The 12,321-nt window shown below is 35.1% G+C and overlaps 1 protein-coding gene across 1 annotated transcript in view; it reads left to right on the plus strand.

The window, feature by feature from the left end:
• The window catches only part of Cdh7 (cadherin 7), a 145,286-nt gene that overhangs the window by 52,800 nt on the left and 80,165 nt on the right, over positions 1 to 12,321 (plus strand). Inside the window, exon 4 of the mRNA XM_008840671.3 lies at positions 1,787 to 1,906. Coding sequence (XP_008838893.1) covers positions 1,787 to 1,906 — 120 coding nt within the window. The remainder of the gene's footprint in view (positions 1 to 1,786; positions 1,907 to 12,321) is intronic.

Raw genomic sequence — 12,321 nt, forward strand, 5'->3', positions numbered from 1 at the left:
GCTGTCCATGTCTACAACATTCCTTCTGAAAGTGTGGCTTGACAAAAATCAGAGTAGCAACAGCAGTCACAGTGAGATCTTCAAGGTTTTAGAAGGAAAAGGTGGCATATTTTCTACTCAAACCAGTAATGTTGAGTAAAACAGGTTTTAAGATTCTGTTTGATTCAAATTTTGGCTTGTATTTCTTGGGTATTTGGCGTATTCTTCATTGGCTTACTAAATTTTCATTGACTGTGAAAAATGGGTATATGTGAACTTTTTGCTTTAAAGGCTACATAATGCATTGAAGTTTCTATTTTCGTGACTGTGGTTTAATATGGAATAGCATGATTACTGAGCATATGTGCAAGTTATTTTATTTGCTTGATTGGTTTATATGGGTTAAAATATTTTTAGAAAAATTATTCTAAACTCTCTTTAGGATTTACTAGACACTATTTTAAACCACTGGGCTAATATAAAAATTTAATCTCAGAGCAATGGATGGCAACATAATATTATATATATTTAAATATGATTAATTATAACTGAATGAAGTGTTTAATTCTCACAAAATAGTTATAATAGCCACCAAATGGTATGATATATGCAACATTAGCATTAAATTCTTAATATTAAAGTTTTTTTTACTTAATTTCCAGTAAGCATGTTTTAAAATAATGGTCATAAACCAGTATGGCCATTTATACATCACCACAAACATACAGAACAATAGAAATTTTAGGAATGTGCCTCAGTCAGTAAAGTACTTTCCACAAAAGCCAGAGGACCTGAGTTTGATACCCAACACCCATGTAAAATGCTGGGCACTGTATGCACATAATCCCAGTACTCTAGAAATGAAGACAGGAGGATATCTGGGGTTCTCTGGTCAGGCAGTTCAGCCCATTCAGTGAGTTCTTGACCAATGAAAGACCCATTCTCAAAATCCAAGGATGATGACTCTTGAGGAATAACACACAAGGTTGAACTCGGGCCTCCACACTTGCACCCTGCATACCTCCAACGCACACATACAAACTTTATATTCATTTGCGAATAAATATAGTAGCTATTAAATATATTACATATTTTAAAATGTGTTGATAAACTAAAGATTAATATTACTTTTTACATTTTAACTATTAGATTTATTTAGTAGTACCCACTGTTAATCTCTCTGCCAGATATCTACAGGGTGTAGTCTACCTAAGCTCACAAAAGCAGAAACAAAACACAATTCAGTTTAAAAGAAATGTTGAGTGAATATAACTACATCTAATCAATTATAAGGAAAATGGAATTAGTCAAATATATGCAAAAACATGATCACTAGAGATGAAGAACATTTAGAAAGAGCAAAGCATATTTAAAGGTGATAGTAGACTTAAAATACCACATTTAGAATATTACTACAACCAAACTAATACTTTGGGTTGTCTTATGGACAGTACTTGAATCTTTGATGTGCTAGACAGTGCTCTTGATGAAATCCTGTTACCTGAGCATGGTGAGTGAAATGCCTAGCATCAGCCCTATTTGGATCTTAGTTTGTCTCTAATACTCATTACAAGTACTCTTTTTTTCTAATTATTTTTATATCACTTACTTCAAGGGTTTTGTTAATATTTATTATCTCTGGTGTGTTTTAAATAAGAAAATACACTAGATCAATATTTCATGTGCCTTGAATGAAGATATATTTAAAGATGCAAATAAAACTAGTATAGACTCTGCAACAGTTTGTGACTTCATTAGTTGTCACATTTGGAAGTTTTAATTTAAAGCCTTTCTAATTGTCACCTAGGGACTTCAGTAGTACAAGTGACAGCAACAGATGCTGATGATCCCACGTATGGTAACAGTGCTCGTGTGGTCTACAGTATTCTGCAAGGGCAGCCATACTTCTCAGTGGAACCAAAGACAGGTAAGAAATGAAAGGTGTACTGTTGGGAGCTCTTAATCCATTATGTACATTGAGCTGTGGCAGGCTTGCTTGTTTACTTAGAGTTTGTTTCTTGCACACCAGTACCTAATCTGCCAAGTCAGGAGGAATGTGTTTATATGGTGGAGTTCAGAAGTATTTGACCACTCCTTGACCCTCAGATACAGGTGGGAAAAACAGCTGTTGAAGCTAATTGAGCTGAGCAAAGGGTGGCTATCTCTGATGTTCTTCTGTATAAAAAGGCGGAGCTAAAATAAACCAGGGCTGCAGTCTCTACTGACAGTCCTCCCAAGTATCTTTTCTCTGTCCCTTGCTTTTTCTTTCAATCCTCACTCCCCCTTTCAGGTACTGTTGGTCTTGGCCAGCTAGCACCGGCAGTGTACTCCTGTACAGATATCAATATGTCTTAGCTGATGATTAACATCATTTTTATTAGTATTATTGATAGCAGATAATAAATTCTAATTTTCTTTTCTCAATATCTCAATTATGCTAAAAATCACCTATTTTGAAGGTATCAATATCTTTTGAAAGAATAGTTTACTACATTAATCTGTATTCTTTGACAAATTAAAATATTGCTAAATATTCACAACAGCTTCTGCAAATATTCATGACTTCATAAGGACATTTTCATTATGTACTTCCATGTTTTATTTTTATTTTCTTTAATCAGTTTATTTAGAGAATTAGACATTGTGAAATTTAAAATAGATAGAAACCTCTCCTCCATAGCATAGAATATATAGGAAGTCTGATTTGTCCTTCTAGAGGTTGGTTCTCAGGAAAATTAAATGAAACTATGAAAACTATGATCTGTGAAACAAAAATGATATTTGCTTATGAATTGCAGTATGAATAGAACACTTATGTCATTGCTTTATTTTTCATTTAAGCTAAAAAGCTATAGATTGAGAGGATACTATGAAGCATTCTTATTTTGAGTGTGAAGTCAATATGCAGTGTTTGGCCTTGTGGCTTTCTTTCTCTGTGGAGAAGTGGATAAGCCTAAGTATTGTTGAGTATGCTCCACTGAATATTTTGTCACAAAAACTTTAAAACCTGCCTTTTAAGGAAGCAGAATTCCTCTAATACTCCTAATATGCTTAGGAATATTTGATTATAAGTATGATTCTAAATTAATAATTTAGTGGCATTGTTCTGTTTTCCATATTTACCAAAGAAGCAATGTCAATTCATTTTCAAATCAAAGCAGAGATAAATATTTTAATGCTTTTGTAAACAATAATGTTCACTTGCATGAACAGAGAAGTGAATTCAATCATAGCTCAGCAATTAAAATTTTGGAACAGTCAACAATGCTGTGATTTTGGGTGATTTATACCAAGCCAATAATAAAATGTAGAAACACCTGGAAAGTCTAATAGGTAAGAAATGATTCTGATTAAGCAAAAAAAAAAATTGAGGACAATAAATGAAAACATTTAACATGATGTGAGCAATGCAGATGTAGAAAATATGCAAGTCTGACTTACTGGTAGATGTGAGAAAGTACATTCAGACACACACTCCTTCCCTCATGTGTCTGTTTTCTCCAGCCTAGAAAGTCTTTGATGCTTTTTTGACAGTATGCTCATAAAAATATCATGTGCTAAACCCAAGGGGGTAAATATTTCATCACCACTAATGATTGGCTTGTGTTTTTAGTCTTTTTAAAGATTACGGAATTTTCCTGTAACCTCATAGAGCTAAAAACCAATTGTAAGTGGTAAATCTTTTGGCCAATTGTATATGACCTATAATTATATTATTAGTGACCAAATATGTAAATATGATTTTAATTTCAAAGTGTAAGCTATCTTATTTTGCTGGAGACAAAAGAAATGTGCTTAATATTGTGATAATGGTAAGGACTGTTACTTTGGCATATACTGTCATTTCTGGTGTTACAGTAACTCACACTATATAGACTATTTTTTTTTGAAAGAAAAAAATATATTACATTTTTAATGACAAAAATGTAAAGTTTGGATTTTTTCATGCATGGAGAGTTGGAAATCAAATTTCAATCTTCTTTGTAGGTTGTCAATCTGAGTTTTATCTAAGTAAGGAATGATATTATTTTCCATTGCTTGAAATCTACAAATTTGGGAGAAGATAGCAAGATTTGGACAGAAATTTTTTTTGAAAATATGCTAAAGAAAGATTAATAAAGTAGGTCTAGACAATCACTGCTAGGTTTTTAACTGGTAAAAGTTTTTTTAGCTGGTAGAAAAAGTAGCTTGGTTAAAAATCACAGAGCACATATCCCAACAGTTTATACACCAAATGTCCAGGTCACAGCTCTACATTCTCTCAGATTTTCCTTCCACAAAACCAAAATATGTAGTAGAAAAACTCAATGCTGACAATTTATTTCCTGAAGCAAATAGAATGGCAACTAAAATCAGATAATCATTCAGCATTTAAAGGGCTTAATACATTCTTGTCCCCATCTTCCTAATGCCCATAAACCTAATGGGAAACAGGATTATTGCAGGGTTTCTTTATTTTGTAGCCTGCAAAAGACAGAGCACATGGATTTTCCTAGTTGTCATAAGACATATGTTTAACTAATTTGTAGTTCAAAACCAAAAATATACCCTTTATTTTAAATTATGACATAATTCACCAGAAATATAAAACAACCATGTAGTCAGTCTGATTTAACAAATTCCAAAGTCATAAAGTTGGCTGTGGAAAATAAATTCAAAGGTAAAGATTGCTCGGCATTTAGGAGTTCATTCCTAAAATGACAGCATTTGTAGATTGAGGAAGGAAGTTGTCACATAGTTCATAATTTCCATCAAGAATATTGTTTATTAGAATGAATGAACCTGGAGGCCATATGGGGCCTTGTGATAAGAGTGTGAGCATTAGAGAGAAGCATTGTAATATATAGAGATCTAAACATGATGAGGGCTGAAAGGGAATTAGACGTGTCCCTTTAAATCCTGGAGAGAAGCTTCATTAAGAGTGAGAATGAGACGGTCTTGGAGATGGCTTGGCAGTTAAGAGCACCCATATTTTGTTCTCAGCACCCACATGGTGGCTAACAACTGTCTGTAACTCCATTTCCAGGGGATCTGACATTCTACTCTTGCTTCCACCAGCACTTACATACATGTAGGCAAACACTCATACACAAAATAAAAATCAACAGAAAAATATAAAAGAGTGAGAAGTAGGGAGACAGTGAAAGAGAATCACCATGGAGACAGATGGCTGTGAAGAGCCTCTACAGAGATCAACCTTTGGCGGCAATCACATGAGCAGTCCCTCTGAGGAGCCTTTAGACAAAATACCCAGAACAAAGGAGAACCCTAACATTTTATAATCTTTTAGAGGTAGTGGGATGTTCACATCAGGAGATTTAGTAGCATTGCCTGTGTGACAAAGTGCATAAAGGAACCAAGCATAAAGTAAGAGCTGTCTCATTGCATCCTAGAAATTTTCATAACTCTGTTCCAGAGAGACCTGCAGGGAACTGGCCCGATTGAGGCTGTAGCATATGGCCTAAAGGTGCAGGCCTGTGTTGTAACATGTAATATGTAGTAGATATGACTCTGTGCTAGCTACCATATGTTTCATAAAGACTTCCTTTAATGTAATTTGATGTCATCATAACATTCTCCCATTCCATTCACTCCCCTGATAAGGCTCATGTTATACAGGGTATTGGCTCTTTTGCAGTGCACTGAGGATTTGAACATATTAGTTCTCAGTGACTTCCTTTGCTGCCAGCTTGGAATTCCTTTGTTGTTCCCAAAACTTTGGACTTTACAACAATTTCTTCTCTGTCTTTTTTTTTAAAGTATATGTTGCACATACAGATGAACAAACCAAATGTACTTACTGGCTACTTTTCTAATTGTTGTGACAAATATCTAACAGAAACAACTTTGTATGTGAGTGGTGGTGATGGATGTGTGTGAATAGTCACTTGGCTGTGTGTGTGTGTGTGTGTGTGTGTGTGTGTGTGTGTGTTAATGTATGTGAAGGCAAGAGACAGGCTGTCTCATTGACCTAGAGTTAACTGGGGACTAGAGAAATGGCTCAGTGGTTAAGAGGACTTCTGCTCTTACAAAGAAACTGTGTTCAGCTCCCAGCACCCATCTGGCAGCTAACATATGTCTGTAACTCCATTTCCAGGGGATCCAACACCTTATAAAGAAATTTTAAAAATTAAGCTGAAACTGCTTTATGGTCCACTTTCAATATCTATAAAAAGTCCTTTGCTTCACAGTAGTCTGCATTGTTTCTGAAATTTACAGATATATTACACAATATTTCACAACATGTTAGAATTAATAACTTCCTTTATACAAATCATTGTATTTATTTTCCCAAAGCAATGTAAGTCTAAAAGGTATGCACACCTACAAGTGTTGGCCTATCCCTTCTCCACTTGAGGACTAATTTTATTTTCTAGTTACCTCTTTATTCATCAAAACTTCAGCTTATTAAAAATTCATTTTAATTTCAGTGGTTTATATGTTTCTGCACTGAATGAGTTGCTGGGTTTTTGCTGCTTGGTAAACCGTGGAAGCAGTGGCTCTCATCAGGACAGTGGCATTTAGAGATAAATGCACTGTTGTTACCCAATCTGAATATGCACAAAGGACTATTTGTGTCTCATCTGTAGCATAACAGCTGATCAAACAAACTATGCAGTTAACTATGGTGAGTCACTCGTCCTTTTGTTCAGGGAGGTCATGGAGACCCCACGAGATGGACTTGAACCAGTGTCCAGTCCATAAAGAGGAGGGTCAACTCAGAGGAAACATTTCTTCTATGCTTCCAAGTGAAGCCAGCCAGGGTCAAGCAGGGCCTTTGACTTATCTTCACTTAAATGTAACTGGTGAAAGAAAGGAGCCAGGGCTCACGTGAGCCCTGAGTAACAGATCCTCAAACAACCTTAAGAGTAAAAATAAATTGGTGTATTTGGGCCAACTGTATGGTCTTAAACACCCAAAAGGAAAGTATAACCAAAGATTAAAGTGATCTGTATATTTCTTTAAGAGTACAAGGGATTAAACTTTCCAGACTCTTGGCTTAAGACCATATAAAATGTAATTTAGACAATTATTTCTCATTGATGATTTTGTTTCTAAGCAGAAAATGCTGCTCAGATGTAAGACTTCAAACCTTGGTCTGTAATACTGTAGTGCTCACCTGAAGCTAAGGGAGATAACCCACTATTGTTCTAAAGTGATGCCTAAATCTGTTTTCTCCCCCTATCTAGAAGCCTTTGAGAGGGAACTGATACTGATTCTAGCCACTTCAACAGCTATTAAAGTGCCTGAAAACAAATCCTGAATCCATCATTCTTGATTCCAGCCTTGGCAGACAAAATAAAAATGAGGAGGACCCCAATAGAGTGATGCTTTTGGAAGCTCTTATCAAGAAATTCCAGAGGATTTTGATATGAACATTTGAAATTTACCCTGTTCTGACTTTTTCTAATTCCCGGTCTAGAATTTGTACTGCTAACTACTCTTGCATTTATTCTCCTTCACGTTTCCTAGGCACCAGTCAATGACTTTCTTTTCTCCCTACAGATAAGAGTTATGCAATTTGGGAATCTTTTAGATAGACCCATGGAAGGGGTTCCCCAATTGCCTCACCCTGTATCCCTATTCAGCATGGAAGAAGCCAGAGTGGTCTGAGTCCCGATTCCCTATCAGAAATTTGGGAAACCTCTTCAGAGGATGGTGTGATAAGAATAGGAGATAGTGGGGCTGGAAAGATAGCTCAGCAGTTAGGAGCACTGACTGCTCTTGCAGAGGACCCAGGATCTATTCCCAGCACCCACATGGCAGCTACAAACCATCCTTAGCTCCAATTCCAGGGAAATCCGAAGCCCTCTTCTGACCTCGACATTGTACTACACAGGAACACTCACATACATGCAGGCAATACACTCATACACATTCAAAAAAAAAAAGAATAGGCAGTTAGGGTAAAAAGACCCCAAAGAAAAGTAGCCAGTTTCCTTGCTTAAAGTCAAAATGCTTTTGGGACTCTTAGCAACATACTCTGTTCCAAAGTCCAAAAATGTCAAAAATATTTGAGAGCTTTTATCTAATCCCTAAAAGATTTTAGGGTTACCTCTCAAGAGGGGGAAATGTTAGAGCAGCAAAAATCCCCACAACAAAAAAGAAAAGAAGAAGAAAGAGTATATGAAGTTATCAGGAAAAAGTGATGGGGAGATATGGGAGGAGTTGGAAGGGGAGGAGTGGGCATAGATTTGATCAAAACACCTTATATACATGTATAAAAATTCTCAATAAATTGATTTAAAGTTAAAGAAATATGCAGTTACAACTTGACCTGCAAGTCATTGTATTGGAACTCTTTCCTTAATGTACAGTAGTTTTCTAAATATATAACATAAAAGTGGTCGATATAAAACCAAAAAAGCTCATGTTGATCTTAACATTGAGTCATTTGAAAATATTTATTTATAAGGTATATTGACTGGGACTGGATGCACAACATGCATATATTCAGTGCACAGTCCTATCACTGTTCTCATTTATGGGTGTAGACCCATATAAAATTATCATCTTTAAAGTATGTAATGAGATTTGTTATGATAACCAATTAAAATCAAAGGAAACAGACAAAAGGCATGGATTTTTCAGACATTCTATTTGTACATAAAGTTTCTTGTTCATTTTTCCTAGTTAATTTTCCATTGCTGTGATAAAGCACTTCAACCAAAGCCCACATGCGGTTAAAAGAGTTTACTTAGTTCACTTTTGAGGGAAGCCACATTAGGAACTTAAGCAAGGCAGGACCCTACAGGCAGGAGCTGAAACTGAGACAGTGGAGCAATCCTGCTTGCTGACTTATTCCCTTGGCCTGTGCTGAGACTGTTTTCTCATACAACCCAGGACCCCTTCTGTATAGACCTAACACCACCCAAATTGGGCTGGGCTCTCCCACATCCCTCAAAAATCAATAAATTGCCTCATAAACATGACCACAGGTCAGTCTGATAAAAGAAATTCCCTAGTAGAGATTCCTCTTCCTAGATTGTGAGCTATCCTGCACATCAGTGTCAGTAGTTTTCATTCAAGGTTGGACTTCTTCTATTTGATAATGACTGCATCAAATGACATCACAGTCCTCACCTCTCACATATATTATTAAGTAAATAGAAGCTACCAGAAGTAAGCTGATATCTCTGTTCTTGAACTCTGTGGACTTTGTACTATTAGAATAGACGTAGAAAATAAAGGCTGTAGATTGGGAGGTGTGGAGGAGCAGTTTCTGAAAATGATGGATGTAGGTGATTTAGCCCCTATTTCTTGCTCAGAGAAAGTTTTCCATGACCGTTAGACCCCTGAGAAAACTAATGTTTCATATTGAGATTCTCTTTGGGAAAATAATTCACTCAAAGTACAACTGAAAATATTAATTTAGTTGTGGTGAGGTGATGCAGACGTGTTGACCACTCACAGCATAAATAGCTCTGGCCTGCCACTCCCTGAGACCATTTGTGTTGTTCACACCCAATTAAAGCCCTAGTGTGCAGAGAGAATCCAGGCTCCAAATGGTCTTCCACACTGTGGTAGTTTTGAAAAATCATTTGTCCTTTTTACACATGACATCCACCACCAAATTATAAAAAACTTCTGTGGTATCAGGGTATGCTGTACAAAGTCACCATAGCTGGTAAGAAATTAGAGAATCACAGACTAATGAAGAGGCAACTGTTAAATAATGACAAAATATTTTCATGGTGTGTGTGGGTGTGTATGATGTTTTCCCTGAATTTGGATTATATATATTTGAAAGGTTCTGAGTTATAAAACTGTATTAAATATAAACTTTGTGACTTTTGTGTTAGTTTAAAAAGACCCAGAAAACTGATAATCTGAGCCAGTATCTCTTTAAAGAGATAATAAATGAATTTGTTTTCCCATTATATTATGACTTAAAATGATACATAATTGAATATTTTTCATTTTGAGAAAATTCTTACAGATTGAAAGGATGCAATTAGATCAGACTAGTCTTTACTAGTTTATAGAATTTTATGTTGAAAACATGTATTATGTGTGTGTCTAAATAATGAGTGACAAAAAATTAAATCTAATGTCTGAGAATTCTTTCCCAAACACTAACAGTTTATAGCTTAAAAATACCAAAATTCAAATAACTAAGAATTTAGCATTAGTAATAGTTATTTTATCTATGCCCAAGTGTTGTCTGTCATTACTTCCTTGTGTAATAGTGGAGGAATTTGGAAGTTACCTTTGCATCCCACATTCATTTGGAAGCTTTGTGATGATTTTAGCATTTTAAAAATGTTATTTATAAGATCTCCTAGAAAGAGACAATTAAGTTTGTGAAAAATTAGTAGATAACTTTGATATCGAGACTTCAATCATAGTGATCTTGCAATTCCTTTTAAAAATAATGTCGTTAAGTAAATCTAAGAAGGTGGCAGAAAAAATTTCTTTTTTTATGTTTTTAGATGTTTGTGGGTGTATTATATATGTGCATTCATATGTTTTGTGAGTGTTTATGCACATGTGTACATATGGAGGCCAGAGGTTGGTGGTATTTCCTTCCCCATTCTTTACCTTATTTATTGGAGTAGGGTCTCTTGCTGAATCTGGAGCTGGCCAGCCAATTCCACTAGTTAAACTAATCAGCTGGTTGTAGTGGTCCTGTTTCCTGAGTGCTAGGATTCCAGGTGGCTATCACACCTGATGAACCTTTAAAAGGTTCGGTGGTACGAACTGTGGTCCTCACAATTGCACAGCAACTACTTTGTCCACCTAGTCATTTGCTCAGGCTCTAGATTTTCTTTCTTTCTCCTTTTTTTTTCTTTCTTTCTTTCTTTCTTTCTTTCTTTTCTTTCTTCCTTCCTTTCTTTCTTTCTCTCTCTCTCTCCTTCCTTCCTTTCTTCCTTCTTTCCTTCCTCTTTCTCTTTCTTCCTCTCTCTCTCTCTCTCTCTCTCTCTCTCTTAATTTTTTCTTTCTGTTTTTGTGCTTACTTGAGTTGATAGGGCCCTCTGTCTACTGTACCAGAATATGTTGTAAGGTGGTAACTCACCAATACATGTTAATTTGGAGAAGAAATATGAGAGATAAATAGATATAAAAATGTGAAACTATGAGTAGGATATTTTGTAAAATAATTCATTTTATTATTTTCATACATGTGAAGCATTAATTAGCCAAATGTTTAAGATTGTCATTGTTCAATTAAAAGTTGCATAAAAATTAATAATAGTAAATACATATAATTAATAAAAAAGGAAAGCTAGAGTTATGTAAGTAAAAAATTCTTAGAAAGTTTGTTTGGAGATAGTTATGATTAGTGACATCAATGCTCCTTTGGCTATTGAATTAGAAATATTAAAGAATTAAATATTCATAGAATCATTTTGTCTCAGGAGAGTATTTTTGTACCAGATACTACCTGATTGGACCTGTTGAAAATATAACATTTTCTTTCTAATTTTCATGGTTATATTTCAAAAATTAATAGTGAGTAGTATCTCCACACCTGAAAGAATTCGCTGAAGGTTTTAGTCTGTCTTGCTGGGAATGTACCTGTTCCACTCCCAAAATAAAATAATAATTGGCATACAAAAGTAGTTGTGAGTGGTAAGATGTAGTTGTATTTCCATGTTTGTGTGTGTATTTGTTTATGTGTTTATGTTTGAGAGAGTGCTATACTCAAACAAAAATATGCTTTCATAAGGTGGGGATACCATTTAAGTTGGATCTTGGCAATTGATATTAAATTATTATGTTTTTGGATTGTGTGACAGAGAAAGAATGGATAAATTTGTTGCCATGTTCTTGAATAGAAAACTTCCAAATATTTGTTTATTTGTAAATTACTCTTACATCACTATGTTTGCATGAAATTATTGACATTTCTTGCACAAAACCTAATCTTACTCCCTTTTAGAAGTGAGGAAACAAAAATAAGACTAAATATCCATTGAACAGTGAGTAAGTCTCTTGGATTTTTTTTTTCTTTTATGAGACAGAGTCATCTAGCCTCCATTTGATGTAGCTGAAGATTACTCTGAACTTCTGATTCTCCTACCTCTACCTCAGGAGTACTGGGATTAGAGGCATACTCCACCTTGCCCTGTTGTTTTATGTTTTGAGACCAGGTCTAAATATATATACAAGCTGCCCTAAAATTTACTATATAGTTTTCTTGGTTAAGAAAAGGCAAAATTTGGTCAGGCATGGTGGTTTATGCATTTAATCCCAGGACTCAGGAGGCAGAGGCAAATGGACCTCTGTGAGATCAGGGTAGCCTGCTCTCCATAGCGAGTTCCAGGTCAGCTGGTGCTACAATGAGAACCTCTCTCAAAAAAAAAAAAAAAAAAAAAAAAAAAAAAAAAAAAAAAAAAA

This window comes from Nannospalax galili, unplaced genomic scaffold (genome assembly GCF_000622305.1).
Source record: "Nannospalax galili isolate Female #2095 unplaced genomic scaffold, S.galili_v1.0 scaffold298, whole genome shotgun sequence".
Lineage (NCBI taxonomy): Eukaryota > Metazoa > Chordata > Mammalia > Rodentia > Spalacidae > Nannospalax > Nannospalax galili.